Raw genomic sequence first — 20,414 nt, 5'->3', positions numbered from 1 at the left:
TGCCAGCTCAGGGACATGGATTTTTATACTCTGGGTTACAACCAAACACTCAGTTACCCATTTTATTGCTCTAATTGTTGCAGCTTTGGCCATTGGGAGCTTCAGGCTCCTGAGGCCCTGTGACACACCCCTATCCTTTTGAGTTTGGACCACTTCCTAACTCTGGCACCACAGGACGCTCCAAGCTCACTTTTTTCCCTGTCCCAGCCCCCAAATCAGCCATTTCTCCAAGGAAATAATACATTTTTAAAAACAAATCCTCCAAATGTCTTGTCAGTAGTTCAAATACATTGCACTGAATTTGAATAGGTGATGAAAGAGTTAATTTGTTCAATTAAATGTTAAAACATACTTCAATTTTTATAGCTCTAGTGTGACAAGTCTTTTTAAAGTATATTAGGAGCCTCAAAACACTGGCTCTTTCTGCATTTCCAGGAGGCCCTGTGGAACTGAACCTCTGCAGCCCATGGCCAAGGCTTGGGGGCAGCCTGCCCACCCTTCCTAGAGCAGTGATCTAGCTCCTGTGTCATTCCCAGACTGAGCTGCCCAGTGAGCTTCCAAGAAAAAAAAATATATATATATTTGGTCCAGTCTCTCTTCTTCATCTCGGGTGGGCTCAGTTGCTCAGTCGTGTCCGACTCCTTGTGACCTCATGGACTGTAGCCCACCAGGCTCCTCTGTCCGTGGGATTTCCCTGGCAAGAATATTGGAGTGGGTTGCCATTTCCTCCTTCAGGGGATCTTCCCAAACCAGGGATCCAAACCTCAGACTCCTGTGTCTCCCGCATTGCAGGCAGGTTCTTTACCCGCTGAGCCATTGTGGGGGAAAGTTTCCAAAGGCCAAGGTAATTCCTGGGACCTTTCCCTCTCCAGCCTCTCCTCGTCCCCTACCCATGGGTGACCAGTCCTGAACCTCTGCAGACCCCACCCAGGCTGGCCAGGTGGCAGGAGAGCAGGAAGGCTCCAGGAAGGAAGTTGGCAAGACAGGTGTGCAAAGAATGGTTGGGGGAGGGAGAAAGGCTGGGCACATTAGATCCAGAGGGCTCCTGGGGATTGAGGCCATTCCAGCTACAATTGGAGCAGGGTTTCCCCAGGAGCAGTCCTGGGTTCTGCAGAACAGATTCAGCTTCTTGGGAAAGAGCTGCCTTCATGAGCCGGAAGAGAGCGAGACTGCGGCTCACTCTGGGAGGACACAGAGCTGTGTGACTCATCGCCGCCCAGTGCTGCCGGCTCCCTCTGGCACAGTGCTGAGGAGCACGGGGCCCAGGAGTACAGGCGGAGTCCCATCTCAGTCCTGGCCCGGAAGGCGGTCCCTGGCCAGCGATTGCAATCCAACACGTAGGGACACAGGCAGGGTGCTGTGGGGGCACCGAGGAGGAAGCAACTCAGCACCAAAGGAGTCTGGGCAGGCCTCACAGAGGAGGTGACATCATCAAAAAGAGGAATTGAATTGGTCAGGCAGCAGCAGGGAGGGAAGAAGGGGAGGGCGCTGCTGGCCGAGATAGGAGATGCAAAGGCACAGAAGTGTCTGCACAGCGTTGGCACAGTGCCCACCACCCAGTGAGTACTCCATAAATGCCAAGCATTATCGCTGTGGTTGGCTTATCTTCATTATGGTTATTAACCTGGACTCATTACTTAATATTTTTACTACCATAAAGGAGTTACTACAATGAATAAATGTCTAACTATACTGCACTTTTCCCTGAAGTTTTCTCAACTATAAAAGGGGCTGTTGTGAAGATCAGGTCTATAGCACACAGAGCACTGGGCAGGAGTGGTGGTGAGCAACATCGGAGGCGGCTGCATTTTCTCCCTCTCCTGGAGGCCAGCCCCTGGGGTTGCTGTGCCTGGGAGGCACAGAAGAAGAGGTATTTGGGGGGGTTTTAAAGATGACCAGTCAACAAAGCAGGGACTTGGCTAGGTGGAGTCACTGGGGGTTTCAAAAGTGACAAAGGTGGCTGGAACAGGAGCTCCTGGCCCTGGATGCAAGTCTTTCCAGCTGGGACAAGGCAGGTTGTACCTGCCTTTCTATTCTGACAAGGTCCTGATTTCAGAAAAAAAACTGTACCTGGCCCTGGGTGGGGCCCCCGTTGTGCGTGTACCTGTTCCAGTCACGCTGTAGCTGTTGAGTGTTCCTGATTCTCAATGTGAAAAGTTACTTGCCTGGGTGTACCCTGTCTTGATAACTATGGCTCTGCCTCCAACCGTGTGTGAACCAAACTGTATACCTAATTCACTCGATCGTCCCGGACTGTACCGTCTGCACACTTAGACGCGGACCTGTGCCACACTTGGTCCGCCGATGACTGACTCGATGTGCGTATCTGCTTTAGCCTGGGCTTACCTCCCGCCTTGCGAGCCGTGCACTCCTGCCCTACAGATCTCCCCACCGCCAGGGCCCAGAGGTTCAGAGGAAGGGGCTGCTGCCCGCGCCCCCTACCCCCATTCCAGGCCGGGCCGGCTACTCTGGGGCAGCGGGGGCGGGGCCGGAGGCCAGGACGGGGCGGGGCGGAGCGGCGCGGGGGCGGAGCAGGAAGGGGCGGTGGCCGCTCCGCCCCTCGCCGCCCAAGCCGGCTCTCGGCTCTCGCCTCCCCTGCCAGGCTTCCGCGTCACGGTCCCGGGCGCCACCTGCCCGCCCACTCGCCCCGTATAAAGTCGCCGGCGGCCTGGCCCCCGGGACTCGGCCCCATGGAGACGCCGCCGGCCGCTGCTGGCGTACGGCAGGGTGAGGCGCTCGCGGCTGGGAAGGGGAGCAGGCCTCCGGGGCGGGAGGAGGAGGGGGTGGGAAGGGCTGGAGCTGAGACCGACCGGAGCGGGAGGGGCGTGGGGCCAGTCCACTCCGGCCTTGCCGATCCCCGGGGCCTCCTCTAACTTTGCCCAAGTCGGAGGATCCTGGGAGACCGAGGTCCGGAGTGGGAATCGGGCGAGAGCGAGGTTCTGGGCCGGGACACCCTCCGCGTCACCGAGCCCGGAGGCCAACCAGAGTTTCCCAGCAACTTTTCTCGCCGGTGGGTCTCCCTGGAAACTTCCCCTCCCCCGGTCCGGGAGTCCGGCCACGGGCCCCGCGCCTCCCGGCCTGGGCTTCGAGCAGTGGGCAGACGGACGCGAGGAGGCTATGGCTTCAACGGGGAAGCCCCCGCCACCCGCTTCCAGCGCACTTCCAACCCAGCGGGTTTCCACCTGAGAGCCCCGCCCCGTTTGCTGTGGGGGCGCGGCCGGGTCCTCGGAGGCCTCCCACGATTTCTGGATCCCCTGGTTGGCGGGTGGGGGGGTGAGGGGGGGTTGCTGGGGATGGGGTGGGAGGAGGAGTAAGACTGCCCAAGTTCAAATCCTTGCGTCACCAGCTAACAGCTGGATGACCTTGAGCAAGTTCTTAATGTCTGTAGCTGAACTTTCCTCCTTCATAAGATGGGAGTGATGCTCTCTAGCTGGGAAGGAGGATAATAGAGGGAACAGGCCAAGATGGCTTTGGATACTGCCACCCATATTGTTGGATGGAGAGGGAGGGACAGGAGATGGGGTGAGCAGGAAATCCAGTCCCATCCCTAACCCTCCTGGTTGTCCTACAGGAGCTATGAAAAGTGCCTTCCACCAATCTGAGCTGTGAGTGGCCAGTGAAGAGAGGCCCAGGCAGGAAGCCAGTCCCACCATGAGCCTGTGGGAACTTGAAGACCGCCGCAGCTGCCAGGGGACCCCCAGGCCGGCCCAGGAGCCCACGGCCGAGGAGGCAACGACTGCAGAGTTGCAGATGAAGGTTGACTTCTTCCGGAAGCTGGGCTACTCATCTGCTGAGATCCACAGTGTCCTGCAGAAGCTGGGCGTCCAGGCAGACACCAACACAGTGCTGGGGGAGCTGGTTAAACATGGGTCAGCGGCCGAGCGGGAGCGCCAGGCATCGCCGGACCCCTGCCCTCAGCTGCCTCTGGTCCCCCGGGGTGGGGGCACCCCCAAGGCTCCCACCGTGGAGACTTATCCACCCGAGGAAGACAAGGAGGGCAGTGACCTGAGACCCATAGTCATCGATGGGAGCAACGTGGCCATGAGGTACATGTCGCTTTTGTGTTCAAGACCCTGGCCTCTGGCTGGGATTGGTGGCCACGTCTCTACACCTCTTGTAGAGAGGACTTCAGGAAGGAGTTTGGTCTCTTCTCTAGACTGGTCTAGAGGAAGGGAAAGCCCTCTATGGAGGTCCTACTGTGTGCCAGGAGTCTCCCTTAATCCTCGCAGCTTCTTGGAAGTGGGTTTTAGGGCTGTTTGAGGGGGCTCAAAGAAGTACTCTGGGGCCCACTTCTCGTAAATGCCAGAGCAAGGATTCGAACTCAGGTCCTTCTGACTCTAAAGCTGCCTTATGCTCTCCATGAGGGATCAGACTGTGGGCTCCAGCTTATTCACATAGGAGCCTTCTTCCTCCTCTTTGAGATGGGGCTCACCACCCTTGAGGTGGTGCTTGTGAGGAATGAATGCCTGGAACCTGGAGAGAAGGGCTTGTTCATCATTGGTGGTGGTTGTTATCATTACTGTTATTCAGAGTCTGGGACTGCTGGGGCCTTGTTGTCTCAGACCTGGGCTCGCGTGGAAGCCGGCTCAGCTACTGAGGCCTTTGCAGCTGTGACCAAGAGTAACCTTGAGGACCTGGCGACATCAGGGGTGTGGGCGGGTAGCTTGATGCTTTGGCTCCAGGGGCTCAATGACTTGGGTTGCCTCTGCTTCTGCTGAAGCCACCTAGGCTAGACTGGGCTCTCAGGGCCCCCCAGGGACCAGAGCTAGGCCTGGGCCCCAGTAACCATCCCCACCTCTCCCCTATGCAGGCTCCCATGGCGGGGCTGGGGGGTAGCTGCTGCTGACTCCAGAGAACCCAGACCTCCCTTCCATTCAGCCCTGCCCTCTGGCCTCGCTTTCTCCCTGTCCTTTCAAGGCAGGCTGGTGAGTCAGGGCTGGGTGGCTAGTTCACAAAGAAAAGTTCCTGCGGGTGTGGATGCGGAGACCCCAGACATGGGTGTGGAGTGGGAAGGACTCCTTCCCCCGCCTCCCCGAGGGCTCTCCCAGGTGGGCTTCTTGAGGCCTCTATACCTCTGCCCACCCCCCGCCACCCCCCATCTGCCCCTCCCATACCTGGCCGAGCTCAACTGTCTGCCTGGTCCCGGCCCAGCTCAGTAGATGTGCAGGTGGCCCTCCTCCAGCCACTTTTGGGTCCGTCATCCCGTCTCTGAAATGGTTTGAGCCTAGGTGGAAACTGAGGCAAGCTGGCATCCACAAGCCCGCGGCAGCTGGTCACCCTACGTGCTTTGAGAGTTGGGGGACCCCTCTCGGGCTGCAGTAGCAGTTGACTGGGTCAGGAGCTGGGATCCCTTAGCGACTCCCTCCTCTGGGGGGCGTGGGCCCGAGGGCTGAGCCCCGGGGGCAGCCATGTGCAGTGTGTGTTTGTATCCTGGCCGGAGGAGGAGGAGCCGGGCAGGAGGAGGGGCAGGTGGTGGAGGGCCTGGCCAGAGGCCTAGCCGCTCGGGGTTTTCTGAGCTGGGGCAGTAGCAAAAGGGGAATTCCAGCCTCTAGCTTCCTGTCTCAGCTGCTGCTGGGTTCGTACCCTCCTGCCCCCTCCCGCCCCAGGGCAGGCGGGCCAGCCCCTACCATATGCAAATCGTGGGGAAATTCACCTCTTGTTTCCTTCTAAGGGAATTTTTCTCCACTTGCTGGGCCGAGCCCAGGCAGATCTTTTCACCTGGGTAGCCTGCCTTGGCCCTGCCCTCTACCCAAGGCGGGCATCTGGAGTCTCCAGCAGAAGCACACGTCTTCCAATGTCTCGTTAGGCTGAGGGCCCCTGACTTTCTGGGCCAGCACGACTGCGGTGAGGGTGAGAGGATGTCTGGTTTTCCTCTGCCAGCAGAGCTTCCTTCAGGGCAGTGAGAAGGACTGAGGTTAGCTGCAGACAGGCGCTCCTGGCTTGGGGGGGCAGGATCTGGGCTTGACTCGAGGGACGGCCACACGTGCTCGACTTCTGCCAAGAGTAAGGCTCTGGCTGCCTGCTTAAGGAATATTCTGGGGGCTGGGACGACTGAGAGCAGACTTGTCCCCAGCTAAGGTTTCTGATTCCCAGAAGCAGTGCTCTGTTCCGGAAGCCCCAGTGGACCCCGAAGTCCCAGGGCCTGCGAGTGCTGGCCTGGGAGGGGGCGTGTGCAGGTCCACACATGTGCACAGGAGGAGGCAGGGAGATGAGGAGCTGTCAGGACACCCCACCTGGGGTCCTGACAGAGGAGCAGGAGTTTGCCAGATGCATGATTTTCCCTGTTCCCAGCCTGCCCCACCCACTGAACCCTTTTGTTCAAACTCAAGCTTGGGAGTTATTGGGTTTTTTTTTTTTCCTCTCCTAAAGAAACCTTAGCTCTCCTGTTAGGGGTCAGAAGGCAGTCTGACGTGGGTTCAAGTTCAACCTCTTACCAGTAGCCAGGGAGCTTTAGAAGGATCTCAGAGCCTTGTAAGGATGAAGCCAAGGAGGTGTGCAGTGCACCTGGGCTCCGGTAGGGGCTGGGTACCCATCCATTCAGGCCTGCTGTGAGGGCTGTTGCTTGCCTTTGTACCATCCGGGCATCAGCACCTGTAGGGGTTAAGAGCACAGCCTCTGGGTATGCATCTCTGTTTGACCATCGCTACTTGTGATGCTGGCAACTGGTTGCCCTCTGTGGACCAGTTTCCTCACCTGAATAAAAGAGCAAAGTTCCTCTCATGACAGTCCCCTCCTCAGAGGCTTACTGATGATTCAGTACTGAGCACGGAGATCAGGGCCTGGCTCACAGCTCTCAGTAAATGTTAACTTTTATTATAAGCGGGCCAGCGGATGGCAGCAAGGAGGCCCCACCTGGCAGGGATGAGCTCTGCCTTCAGGTTGGACTTTGCCTCACCTACAATTTACAGAGACCTTTAGCCCTGGGAGTCCCAGCCTCACTCCTCGACAGCCTCCATGCCCGCCCTCCCTCCCTTTCTATCTTTCTTGGGGCTCTAGCTATCGCCCGCCCCCCCACCCAAACCCACCCACAGGATGTGGTCGGCCATGGAGTTGCCTCTTTTGCGTAATGCTTATTCTGTTTTATTTGCCAAATATGAGTCTGAGTTGTTCACTGAGGGGTAGGGGCTGTTGGGGAGGGAGGCCCATCTGGCTCCTTCCCATGCCCTCGCCTGGTCCTGGAGCCCTGTCATGACACCCGGTATTACCTGGGAGACCCCGTCCCCCCCGTGAAGCCAGATGGAACCTCCACTTTGTTGGACTGTCTTTGGCCTCCAGCAGACAGGACCATTGTCCCACTGACAGGGGGCCCTTCTGAAGGAGGCTGCGGTCCCTCAGGCCCATTTATCAGATAGAGAAACTGAGCCAGGGCCACCTCAGGGCTTGCTTCTGGATCCAGCCGCGTTTGGATGGGCTGAGGTCTGGTCCACAGCCCACAGCAGTAGGGGTGTCCCCTCTCCCAGCTCGGCTGCTGGCAGAGTCCGCAGAGGCTTCCAGACCCGTCTTTTCACCTCGGGTCACGCCCTCCTGGGAGGGGTGAGGCGGTCCAGGCGTTCGCTCTAGGGAATCAGGGCAGTGGGAGGAAAAGCAGTCTTCTTTCACTTTCACACTGAAGGGCCCTGTGGCCGCCTCCTGCCCCGAAATGAGGGTTGACTCGAGGCTCCCCCCTCACCCTCCTCAGTCCCACTCCCTGCAGTTTGAACAGGCCTGAACTCTAATCCAACTTTAATCCAGAGCAATCTGGTTTCTCCTCCCCAGCCCCCACCCACAGCCCTGCCGAGCCGGCAAGGGAGGGGTGGTGACTCAGTTCGCCTGTGGACATCTGTGTCCCTGTGGTCCCAGCGCCTTTCCCCCACCCCCAGGTGTGTTGTAAGCGGCCTGACCCTGCCCCACATGGGGAGCAGGTGCTGCCAGATTCCTGGGCGTCTCCTTGCTGTCTGTTGGGAGATGGAACCTCAGGGAAAAAAAAGCCCCAGGTCTGGTCATCACAGCCTGTGTGGGAACCAGCAGTGAATACAGGCACAGGACCCCCAGCCAGAGGGCGGGGGGCCGAGCCCAGTGGCTCTACCAGCCAGGGCAGGGGCTGGAGGGCAGCCCGCCTCCCTCCTGTGCAGGCCAAGGCGACAGCAGGCTGACCCTGCCCTCCTCTCCTCCCCAGCCATGGGAACAAGGACGTCTTCTCCTGCCGGGGGATCCTCCTGGCAGTGAATTGGTTCCTGGAGCGGGGCCACACAGACATCACCGTGTTTGTGCCGTCCTGGAGGAAAGAGCAGCCTCGCCCAGATGTGCCCATCACTGGTGAGTGGCACCTCGGACGGGGCGTGGTCTCTCTGCTGCAGTTCTCCTCCAGAGAGACCCTTTGGGTGTGAGCAACAGCTTCCAGGCCCCAAGCAGGAACCAGCATTTCTTTCCCTGGCTTTTGCTGTCTTCAGCATCCCTGCTCTGAACAGTGGTCCTTGGAGGTCACCCTGGGCAGCCTCTACCTCCGGGTAGTGGGCACCTCCCTTACCTAATGGTGGCAGGCTCTTGCCATATACCCTGCGGCACAGGGGCAGGGTGACATAGCAGCTAAGTCCCTGGGCTCTGTAATCCTGGCTCAGTCCCTTCTGGCTAGGCCACTTGCCCCTCATCTGAGACACGGGTGGGGTGAGAGCTTGATAACTTTGCGGGGTGGGTGTCAGCATCACAGCAGTTAATCGACCTAAGTACTCAGCAGAACGCCTGGCACATAGCGGATGCCAGCTGCTGGCACGTAACGGGTTCCGGCCGCTACCATTGCTCTTACATGAGCTCCTGACCTTTGTAGGGAGAGCCCAGGTTTGTTTCTCTGGACGTCTTGATGTGGGGGCAGGCTGGCTAGCATCGCCCGTTCCAGGAAAAGAGGCCCCTTCTGGGTGGGTCCGTCTGTCCTGGCTGAGACACTCATCTGGCCTCAGCTCAAGCCGGAACTCATTGCCAGATCCCCCCAGGACAGGCTGGGTGCGACCAGGCCTGGCGTCCATGGGGGAGATGGAGGCAGCCCAGCCTTCTCTGGCCAGCCTGTTCTCGGGGGTTCTTGGTATCTGGGCAGGAAACGAGGTGCCAGGTCCAGCAAGGCGCAGGGGTCCTTGGCCTCCACAGAGCCCCTTCCTGTTCCCGTGACCCTGGAGTTGAGAGCCTGGCTACCAGGGGTCAGGGAGCCATGCGGGCTGGCTGCGAGTCCAGGCTGGGCCCTGACCTGCATGCGCCCTTGCTGCCTCCCAGATCAGCACATCCTGCGGGACCTGGAGAAGAAGAAGATCTTGGTGTTCACACCGTCGCGGCGGGTGGGTGGCAAGCGGGTGGTCTGCTATGACGACCGCTTCATCGTGAAGCTGGCCTTTGAGTCGGACGGCATCGTGGTCTCCAATGACACGTACCGGGACCTGCAGGGCGAGCGGCAGGAGTGGAAGCGTTTCATCGAGGAGCGGCTGCTCATGTACTCCTTTGTCAATGACAAGTATGTCCCCACCACTGCCGGAGCGGCTCGGGAGGGACTGGGCTGGGGTGGCTCTGTGGCTGAGCCGTGTGGTCTTGGGCCTGGGCAGCTCTGAGCTCAAGACGGACAGGACCCCACAGGGGAGCGGCCAGGCTGGGAGAGGGCTGGGCTCTCTGGTTTAGGGGCTGGGTCAGGAGCTTTTGGGACAGGATGTGGTCAATGCTTCAGGATAGTCTCTCCAGTTCCCAGCCCCAAGGCTCTGACCAGAGGCCAGCAGATGCAGCCTTAGATCCAGACTTCAGGCCTCAGCGAGCTCCCAGCAGGAGAGTCACCCCTGACTGTAGCCCTCTGGACTGGGACCTCCTCCCTGCCTCAGGACAATCCCCCCAGCACCTGGGGGTATCCTACTGGGTGGACATTAGTTTTAGGAGCTGCCCCCTCTTCGTCCTAGTGAGGTTCCCTATCCAGCCCCTCCCCAGCACTGGGAAGTCCCCCATCACCTCTTCCCTGTCTTCTGCAGGTTCATGCCCCCCGATGACCCTTTGGGCCGTCATGGGCCGAGCCTGGACAACTTCCTGCGTAAGAAGCCGCTCACATCAGAGCACAAGAAGCAGCCGTGTCCCTATGGTAAGAGCCTGGGCCCCAGCCTCCTGGGCCATCCTCACAGCATCCCCTGATCGCTCGCCCAAATCAGCCTGCACCCACCCCATGTTTCTTGGACTGGCCCTTCCGTCTCCCACTCCCTGGTTCTAGGTAAAGGTGAAGCTGAAGTCGCTCAGTCGTGTCCGACTCTTTGCTACCCCATGGACTGTAGCCTACTAGGCTCCTCAGTCCATGGGATTTTTTAGGCAAGAGTACTAGAGTGGGGCCATTTCCTTCTCCGGGGGATCTTCCTGACCCAGGGACTGAACCCGGGTCTCCTGCATTGCAGGTAGACGCTTTACCGTCTGAGCCACCAGGGAAGCCCTGGTTCTATATCCACCCCCCTGAATTCTCTCCCAGGGAGGAAATGCACCTACGGGATCAAGTGCCGATTCTTGCACCCCGAGCGGCCGAGCCGGCCCCAGCGCTCCGTGGCCGACGAGCTCCGCGCCAACGCCCTGCTGCCACCCTCCAGGGCCGCGAGCAAAGACAAAAACAGCCGGCGGCCTTCACCCTCCTCTCAGCCCGGCTCTCTGCCAACAGAGCACGAGCAGTGCAGCCCGGACAGGAAGAAGCTGGGGGCCCAGGCGTCTCCAGGAACCCCCCGGGAGGGCCTGATGCAGACCTTTGCCCCGACAGGCAGGAGCCTCCCTCCTAGTGGGAGCAGTGGCGGCAGCTTCGGGCCCTCAGAGTGGTTCCCGCAGACCCTGGACTCTCTCCCCTACGCCTCCCAGGACTGCCTGGACTCGGGCATCGGCTCCCTGGAGAGCCAGATGTCAGAACTCTGGGGGGTTCGAGGAGGGGGCCCTGGCGAGCCGGGCCCACCTCGGGGCCCTTATGCCGGCTACTGCACCTACGGGGCAGAGCTCCCCGCCACCCCGGCCTTCTCGGCCTTCAGCCGGGCCCTGGGTGCTGGCCACTTCAGCGTCCCCGCTGACTACGCACCCCCGCCGGCCGCCTTTCCACCTCGGGAATACTGGTCTGAGCCATACCAGCTGCCCCCGCCCACCCAACGCCTGCAGGAGCCCCAGGCACCTGGCCCAGGAGCTGACAGGGGCCCCTGGGGCGGGGCAGGCAGGCTGGCGAAGGAGCGAGCCAGCGTGTACACTAAGCTGTGTGGAGTCTTCCCCCCACACCTGGTGGAGGCTGTGATGTCACGCTTCCCGCAGCTCCTGGACCCCCAGCAGCTGGCCGCCGAGATCCTCTCCTACAAGTCCCAGCACCTCAGTGAATAAAGCCGGCCCAGCCGCCCCGGGGGCAGCACCTCCGAGAGCTGCCAGGCTGGGCCGTGGGCCCTTGAGCAGCCCGGCCCCGAGGCCCACCACAAGAGGCTGGACAGAGGGAGGACTCAAGTAGGGAAGGGAACCCCAAACCAAAGATCCTGTAGGATTGCTTCTGGCCCCTCCAGCCGCCCCCGGCCCGAGGGCTCAGGAGTGATCAGCCTGTTGATGCACATTGTATCTGTAGTTTCAGGAGACGCTGCCAGTAACGGCTGTCAGTCCGTGGCTAAGGCCCAAACCCTCCTTTCTCTCAGAGGGCGGGGAGGGAGGCAGGGGGGTGCAGAGGCCTGGGCTGGGGGCCCTGTGCACAGCCCCCCCACCTCCACCCCGCCGCTGGGACGCCGGCCCTGGCTGGCTCGTTGGGCACCGTGTGCCCGCCCTCTGTGGGCTCTCCTCTTAAGCCAATGAGGCCTCATCCGCGCTCTCCATGCGGTACGTGGCTTCATGTTAGTAAGCAAGATGCTTCTTAATAACCCACCTCCGTCCCACTCTGTGCGCCTGTCCCCCATGCCTGCAGGGGTCCAGGGCAGTCTGTCTTACCCTTTCCGCCCCGCCCTCCTCTGTATTCAGAGCCGTCTAGCCCTTCCCCAAGGCGGGGATACATATATGTCTGTGTACAGGTGTAAACATTAAATATTTTACACGGAAAGCCCTTGCCTCTCTTCACACTTCAATAAAGTACAATGTGAGTGCTCTAAAAAGTGATGGTCTTTGTTGCTTGGGGGTGGAGCTGGCTTCTGGGTGACGGAAGGTCAGTAGGTGGGCACCCCAGGTCTGTCTCCACACTCGCTCTCTGACCCTTCTCTGAAGGAAGGTTGCTGAGTTCCACGGAAAGCGCTCTGTCCCTTGGGGCAGAAGCATCCTTCCCGAGGCTTGGGTCAGGCCCTGGGAGGAGGTAGCTGTGGACACATGGGCAGGGAGTCAGGAAGCAGCGGTGTAGAGCTTGGAGTCCTGAGCCTACAGAGTGAGGAAGAGGTGCTATTGAGAGGACTGGGAGGTGGGCCAGGCTGTCCCCTTTCCTCTGCCCTGCAACCAGGCTGAGCGTTCAGGAGAGCCTGGGGAGTGGCTGTGGGGCTCAGCTCTGCCCCGTCCTCCCAGATGTTGCCCTGCTCCAGGCGAGGAGCTGAGTAGGAGGCCCTGGGGCGGAACCGTCCTGAAGAGGCCCTGCCAGGGTAACCCCCAAGCAGGAGGTTAGGGGTTCTGGCCCCAAACCCAAGAATAGGCTCTGCCACCACGTCTGTCCCCTGGGTCTCAGTTTCCACATCTGTGAAGCGGGGACGATGATGCCTGCCTTCCAGTGTTGTGCCTTACATTCATGTTGGTGCTCACTAACAGGCTTCACGTGGTGCTCACCTCTTGCTATCATCTCAACCTTCCCTTCTGCCCCTGCGAGGGAGGAGGCCCGGCAGGAGTTTGTTCTTCTTTTTGGTTTTGGGGGTTTTGTTTGTTAGTTTGTTTTTCCAGATAAATGAGGTATAGGGACTTCGCTGGTGGTCCCGTGGCTAAGACGCCACGCTCCCAAGTGCAGGCGGCCCAGGTTCTATCCCTGGGCAGGGAACTAGATCCCACATGCCACATCTAAGAGCTCACACGCCACAGCTAAAGATCCCTCATGCCGAAATGAAGATCAAAGATCAAGCATGCCACAACTAAGACCCAGCATGGCCAAATACACAAAACGTGTTTCAAAAAGGAGGTATAAATGTTAAATATTTTAAGTGAAAAGCTAGACTTGTCAGATGAGCCCTAAACACGATCAGCAATTGGTAATTATATCTTTGAACGTCTCACAAATTTGTACTTAGAATTTGTGAAACTTTCTTGTTTTTCAGAGAAGATTTGTTTATTTATTTTGGCTGTGCTGGGTCTTCGTGCTGCGTGCAGGCTTTGTCCAGTTGCAGCCAGCGGGGGCTGCTCTTTGTTGCCGGGCATGAGCTTCTGGTTGCAGTGGCTTCTCTTGTTGGGGGGAAGAGCTCTGGGTGCACAGGCCCCAGTAGCTGCAGCGCCGTGGACTCAGGAGTTGTGGCTCACAGGTGTAGTCGCTCCTTGGTGTGCGGGATCTTCCTGGACCAGAGATCAAACCCGTGTCCCCTTGCTTTGGCAGGCTTAATCATGACCACCAGAGAAGCCCTGTGAAGCTTTTATACTAGTTTTTTTTTTCTTCCCTAGAAATAGCTTTCCCACACAACAACCATGCAGCCTGTTGTAGGAAAGGCGACACTGGCCATCTCTCTGCTTGTTAGCCCTCCCACCCCACCCCGTTGTTCTTGGCCCTGAACACCCTGTAGAAGCCTGCACTTGAGGCGAGAATCCAGGCATGACATGGGAGTGACTTCAGCAAACATGACTTCCAAGCCCCCACAGAGTGCTCGTCCAGGTAGGTGCCCTGTGCCTGCGATGTCCAGCCACCTCGGGAGGCTGTATCTGCAACCAAGAAAGGTCGTTGCCCTATTTATAAAATAGCTTTCCCAGTCAAGAACTGTATTCCAGATTAAAGGCCCTTTATGGGCCTTTGTGTTTATAGATGGGAAGCTAAAATACCGGACTGTCCAGTTCATTATCAGCCACTGACAAAGCTGTGACTTGCCCAAGGTCCCATGGAGGAAGACAAACCGGGGCAGGGCCTCAGCTTGGGCTCCCCTGGCCCCACAAACCTGAGGAAGGGAGGGTGCTCCAGACGCTAGTTCGCAGTGACTCTCAGGCCCCAAGAGAGACGGAGGTGGCGGGGGTGCCCTCAGCCCTGTGCCTCACAGTCACGCAGGTTTACACCTGCGTGTGCTGGGCTCAGTCGCTCAGTCGTGTCCACCTCTTTGCGACCCCATGGACTGTATGTAGCCCCCCAAGCTCCTCTGTCCACGGGGATTCTCCGAGCAAGAATGCTAGAGTGGGTTGCCATGCCCTCCTCCAGAGGATCTTCCCAACTCAGGGATCAAACCCAGGTCTCCCATATTGCAGGTGGATTCTTGACTGTCTGAGCCACCAGGGAAGCTCGAGAATACTGTAGTGGATAGTCTATCCTTTCTCCAGGGGATCTTCCCAACCTGAGAATCAACCCAGGGTCTCCTGTATTGCAGATTCTTTACCAGCTGAGCTATGAGGGAAGCCCTTACATCTACATGGTAACTTCTAACGCAAGAGCTGACCTGACACCCTCCCTGCCCAGCAGCTCCACCCAGGCAGCACCCCCAAGCCCGCTGCATACCACAGGGTGGGGTGGGGTGGGGGGTGTGAAGGCCCTGAGGCCCCAAGGGAGGTCTGGAAGGAGAAGTAGGTTGCCTTCACCCCTCTGCCAATCCCACCAGCCTGCATCCATAGACTTGAAGGCGCACACTGGGTGCTTGGCACAGAGCTGAACTCTGGTCATTCACGGCTTCTGCTCTGTAAGGAGCAGGCGGGGGAAGCCGATCTCACAGGCACGTGGGCAGAGGGCAGCAGGTCTGGGTGCTAGTGGACTGTCTAGGGGCCGTATCTGGGGAAGCAGATCTTACAGGCAGGTGGGCAGGGGGCAGGGGGCAACAGGTCTGGGTGCTGGCGGACCAACTAGGGGCCATGTCTGGCTTTGCTGTCTCTTTGGCAGGCACAGACAAGGGCAGCAGAGCCCGAGCAGCCAGTGCCAGCTGGGGCCACGCTCTCTGAGGACTGAGTCAGTTCAGTGCCCTGTCATCTGTACTTCCCCAGCAGCTTCGACCTGGCTGGGGCCCTCCAGGGCTTGGAGCCTCCCTTCCAGGCCTCTTTCTCAATCTGGCTTCCAGGCAGAGCTGCTTAGAGGCTGCCAGACCCAATGCCCGGCATGTTTCTTTCCCACGAGTTGGATTTTTAACTGTGAAGTTCTCCCCACCAACTCCCGCCCCACCCGCTGAAACATCTTTGTTCACAAGGCTTCAGCGTCCCCTCCCATGGCAGGGACGCAATGGTCCCTGCTTCTCCCTGGAATTGGCAAGAGGACATCTCAGTCTGAGTGGTAGCAGCTCGGAATAAAGTAGCCCTGGGTCCAGGTCCCCGCCACTGGCTATATGGCTCTGGCCACCTCACTCAGCTTTCTCACAGCCTGGCTTTTCTGGGGCACACACTACAGGGTTGTGAAGTGCGAAAGGAAGACAAAGATCATATGATGTCACTTGCACGCGGAATGTAAAAAAGGGTACAAACGAACTTATTTAGAAAACACAAGTATGAGTCACAGATGTAGACAACAAGCTTAATGGTGAGCCAGGGGAAAGGGGTGGTGGGGAGGGGTAAATTGGGAGGCTAGGGTGACATAGACACTATTATATATAAAACAGATAACTAGTAAGGAGCTACTGTAGAGCGCAGGCAGCACTGCTCAATACTCTGAATGACCTGGATGGGAAGAGAATCTAAAAAAGAGTGTGTGTATGTATAACTGAATCATTTTGCTGTACACCTGAAACCACCACATTGTAAATCAACTATACTCCAATAAAAATTTAAAAAAATAAACACTTGGGGGGAAAAGGTGTGAAGTGGAGGGCGGGAGGGCCAGAACGTGACCCTGAGACAGGAGCTCAAGTCGCTGAGGTGTTGGAGGGATCAAGCTTCGGGCACTGCCCAGCCTCCTCTTTCCTCCTTTTGTTTTCCTGGTTCCAGAGACTGAAAAGCCAATGGGGAAAACAGAGCATATGCAAATCCCTGCATTGGGAAATGATCTGGGGCACTCAAGGAGGAGGGCCTCCTGCCAGCCCTTCCCAGAACCCTACAGGCCCCCCACCCCACCCCACCCGACCCTGGGGCTCTCACCGGCTGGGGCCTGACCCTGAGTCTTCCTGCAAGTTCTGTCCCGTGCACAGGTTAACCACACTCCAGGAGCGCAGGATGACTACGGAAAGCTCGGCCACCCCCTGGCAGAGAACTGGATGAAATTCCCTGCCCACTCTTGTCCCCATTCCACTGAGCCCGCCTGAGAATCCAGTAGTCCCTAAAGACCTGGGGACCTAAACTAGGTACAAATGCCGTCCCCAGCCCCCAGGCTGTGAACCCCCCCAGCAACCCTGGTCTCCTGCAAGGTGGCGTGGGCCGTGGCTGGGAGAGGCCACCAGCCGCCATCGCAGCTGCCCGCCCTCCGCTCCCACCGGCGCTGTTCCGTGCCCTCCCTTCTCCCCTCAAGCCTCCTGAAAAGCCAGGGTTGGGGTCTCCCTTGCCCGCCCCGAAGGAGGCGCTGGGCGGGCCTCTATCTCAGACAGAGAAGCTGGGATTCAGTGAGTCACAAATCTAGAGTTGGGAGGAGGGGGAGGGCCATCAGCCCAAGCTCTGGGCCCAGATGGTCGCCGGGGCCCCACCCCGCAGGAAAGCAGTCCCGGGGTCCCAGCACTTTTGCCTTTGGGGTGCTCCAACCTCTGGTTTATTCATTAATTTATTTTTCCCTATATACATAGTAGAGTGGGTAAAGGGTGGTGAGTAAGAGCCTGTTCTGGGGACCTCCTAGTTCATGGAAGGGCGTGGGAGATTTGGCTAAAAGGGACAGGAAGTAGAGCCCTACAATTAAGGAAACTGGAGCCCTGCCAGGCCACGGTATGTAAATCCTTCCGGCTAGTTCCTGGAGCGGGAGGAGGACCCGGCTGTCATTTTAGGGTGCGGCCTCAAAGCCCAGCTCAAGGTCGCTGCTGGTGATCTCAAACGGCTCACTCATTTAAGAAACGGCTGTAAAACTAGGTGGGGGGCGGGGGAGAATTGGGCAACCCACCCACCACACAGAGTTAGGCTTGCTGCTGGGAGGCAGGTCACTGGGACGGGTCTAAAGGCTCCTATCCTGGCTCCTCTCCAGGGAAGAGCCTCGCTAAGGCCAGGGGCGCTGGGGTGCTCCGCCTGCCACCTTCTGGCGCCTCCCGGTATGACAGTCTGGGGAGCAAGGGGCCCCCAGCTAGAGAAAGCCCACAGGCAGCCACGAAGACCCAGCACAGCCAAAAATAAATAATTTGTTTAATTTTTAAAAGAGTATGCTACCCACTTCTGTTACACACGTGAATGTTGCTCATATAAGTACAAGGTTCTTCTGGAAGGACAACTGGGAGCAGAGAGCAGGTGGCCCAACTTTCCATTGACTTCAGTACCATTTGAATACATGTCATTTGAATGTATTACTTATTCAAATTACATATTTTAAAGTATCCTTGGGTAAGGGGCTTCCCTTATAGCTCAGATGGTAAAGAATCCACCTGCAATGTGGGAAACCTGGGTTCAATCCCTGTGTTGGGAAGATCCCCTGGAGGAGGGCATGGCAACCCACTCCAATATTTTTGCCTGGAGAATCCCCACGGACAGAGGAGCCTGGTGGGCTACTGTCCAAGGAGTCACAGAGTAAGACACAACTGAGTGACTAAGTACATCCTTGGGTAGAGAAATAAGTCATGGGGGGTGGGGATGGGAGTCTGAGGAGAGCTGTATTGGCCAGGGGTCTCTCTTTTTTTTTCTTCCTGTCACTGCATAGCTCATTGGATCTTAGTTCCTCAATCAGGGATTGAACCCAGGTCCACAGCAATGAAAGCTCAAAGTCTTAACCAATGGACCGCCAGGGAATTCCCAGCTATTGTTTATTTTTGTGCATAATCGGTAAAAACCTGGTGCACACTTACCCCCAACACATGTATGTTGTTAAATCATGATAACTGCCATTTTGGAAGATCAAAATGGTTGATTGCTTGTGGTTCAACCCTAATACTTATAAATTATCTTCCAAGTACTAATAAATGAATATTTCCGTATATTCTATAACACAAAGTGAAGAACTAAATAAGACTGAGCCTGAAAGTAACATAAACCAAAGGCTCCCCTGTTCTTCCCAGCCCCCATCACCCTCCTTGGGGACCACACCTTTTGAAATGGGGATCAGAATCAACTTTGTTACAGCTCCTCTCAAGTGGGAGAAAATAGTTACTCCACAGAGGTAGTTTTTCAAAGGGAAAATTGTTTCAAATTATGGAGCTTGCCACTTAATAATTAATTCAGGCTTGATAACATTAATTTAGATTAACACAGGAATAAGGACCCCAACCCCTTCTTCTTATCTCTGCATCTCTAATGCACATGGCCCCTGCAGGCACTGAACAGGAGCCAGCCCAGGAGAAGTAAATGCCTACAAAGTACAATCCAACTCCCTCTCCACACCACGGCCAAACCAGAGCAGCGCCCCGAGTCAGGCTTCCGACGCAAGGCCTTAGTTTTTGTTTATGTAATTGTCCGCACTGGGTCTTAGCTGCAGCGTGCAGTATCTTTAATTGTGGCGTGCGGGATCTAGTTCCCTGACCAGGGATTGAACCTGGGCCCCTGCATTGGGAGCTTGGAGTGTTAGCCACTAGACCACCAGGAAAGTCCCCCTGATGTGAGTTTTTAAGTGTAATGATGCCTTAGTAATTTGGAGTAAGGCTAAGGGGCAGAGGAGTCAGCATAAAAGCAAAAACTAAGTCACAGTGTTTCAAAACAGCATCCTTACTGCTCTCAAGCTTGGGCCCTGTAATCCCGGTTTCAGTTCCCTTACTTACCACATAGCTCAAGACGTCAACATTGCCCTCTTTAGAACACACACTTAGAGGGTGCCCAGATCATCCCAGCACCCAAAGACCACTCTGGGAATCAGAAGTAATGCTAATGCCTGCTTCCTCCTCTTCCATAGTAAGGGATTTTCTTCTAAGTAAAGAGAATAAACTCCATTATCATGAAAACATTTCACCTATTTCCAGATCAATTTCCTACAGCACTCCGAAGGCCCCCAAGATGGGGACAGCAGCTTGGACAGGCAGGGTGCTCCACCCTCACTGGCCCTCGTGACACGTCCCTCGGTCTCTCCCTAGGCCCCCAAATAGCTTCTCAGCTTCTACTCTGTGGATTGTTCCCACTCTCCGTGTTCACCTTTGAGGGTCTGATGGTATTTTTAACACTGAGCTAGTCCTTAGCTCCTGAAAGACAGGCATTTGAGACTCCCTCGAAAGCTTTGTACAGGCACCATCCTCCCAGAATGAGGCATGAAGTGCTTGTGCTTCTCCACGTTTTATTAACTACTGTAAGGAGCAAAGGACATCCTACCCCCATCTTAGAGATGAGAAGGGTAAAGACAGGAAACCAAGTACTACTCCAAACACACCAACCTGGTGAAGGCAGCACTTTTTCGGTGGTCCTAGCAGCCATTCCAGGGCAGGGGTCGCCAGTGGGAGTTGCCAGGATGGGAGGATGCAGGCCACCCAGCAGACCAGCTCACCAAGTGTTACACAGGGGCGCTTTGAAGGCAACGGCCACCTCAGTAAACATGTTCCTCCACTCGCATGGTCGCTAAGATCAAAGTCATGACCTTATCCTCTTTTTATATAAAGTCAAGCAAACTTAAACTTAGCCAATAACCAAAGTTACAAATATCACAGGCACAGTAGACAGAGACTTCCTGATGGTTTTTTTTTTTTTTTTTTCCCTAAACCAGGGAGCCTAGACAAACTCTCAGGCTCTTGTATCTTCAGTACGCCTGGCCAACTTACAGAAAAGTTCGGAGGTCTCCTAATCAATGATGAAACTTCACAGAGAAAATATGTATAAAGCTACCCATGTCTCTAATCATGACTTTATATATATACAGAGGTATTCCTATACATAGATATGCTCCTAATAATACACCTTTTTAAAAGTAGGCATTCTATCTCTGGCTCCCCTGGTGGCTCAGATGGTAAAGAATCTGCCTGCAACGTGGGAGAGCTGGAGTGGGAAGATCCTCTGGAGAAGGGAACAGCTACCCACTCCAGTATTCGGGCCTGGAGAATTCCATGGACAGAGGAGCCTGGCAGGCTCCAGTCCATGGTGTTCCAAAGTGTCGGACAGGATTGAGTGACTCACTTATTCTGTCTCTAGCAAATGTAAAGTCATGAGAGTCAAAACTATCTTCAGGCTTGCTACGTGCTGTCCTCCGGGTTAAGGAAACCACAGAGATCCCATCTTTTCCTCCTAGGAAAGGAGAAACAGGAGAAAAAAAAAAAGGATACAGAAAGTTTCTGGTTTCCATTGTCTTTAGCTTAGTGGGGTTTATCTGTGTCTTTTGGAAA

The 20,414-nt window shown here is 56.6% G+C and overlaps 1 protein-coding gene across 2 annotated transcripts; it reads left to right on the top strand.

Annotated features, from left to right (window-relative positions):
* The first annotated feature begins 2,639 nt into the window (after window positions 1-2,639).
* On the top strand, window positions 2,640-12,077 carry ZC3H12A (zinc finger CCCH-type containing 12A). 2 transcript variants are annotated; one of them, XM_061412472.1, is made up of 6 exons: window positions 2,640-2,727; window positions 3,572-4,046; window positions 8,156-8,295; window positions 9,241-9,475; window positions 9,975-10,081; window positions 10,457-12,077. In XM_061412472.1, exons 2-6 carry the CDS (start codon window positions 3,652-3,654, stop codon window positions 11,329-11,331), a joined length of 1,752 nt encoding a protein of 583 aa, XP_061268456.1. In that variant the 5' UTR covers window positions 2,640-2,727; window positions 3,572-3,651; the 3' UTR covers window positions 11,332-12,077. The 2 variants fall into 2 exon arrangements, with proteins under 2 accessions (XP_061268456.1, XP_061268457.1); XM_061412473.1 differs by lacking the exon at window positions 2,640-2,727 and adding an exon at window positions 2,923-3,010.
* The last annotated feature ends 8,337 nt before the right edge of the window (window positions 12,078-20,414 follow it).

This window comes from Bos javanicus, chromosome 3 (assembly GCF_032452875.1).
Source record: "Bos javanicus breed banteng chromosome 3, ARS-OSU_banteng_1.0, whole genome shotgun sequence".
NCBI classification, from domain to species: Eukaryota; Metazoa; Chordata; class Mammalia; order Artiodactyla; family Bovidae; genus Bos; species Bos javanicus.
This window is presented reverse-complemented; position numbering and strand designations above follow the sequence as displayed.

Bases quoted from the DNA above. Each gene is read 5' to 3' on its own strand.
- ZC3H12A (XM_061412472.1), top strand. From the start codon at position 3,652: ATGAGCCTGTGGGAACTTGAAGACCGCCGCAGCTGCCAGGGGACCCCC. The intron at 4,047-8,155 runs GTACATGTCGCT...TCTCCTCCCCAG, and splicing joins GGGAGCAACGTGGCCATGAG to CCATGGGAACAAGGACGTCT. The intron at 10,082-10,456 runs GTAAGAGCCTGG...ATTCTCTCCCAG, and splicing joins GAAGCAGCCGTGTCCCTATG to GGAGGAAATGCACCTACGGG.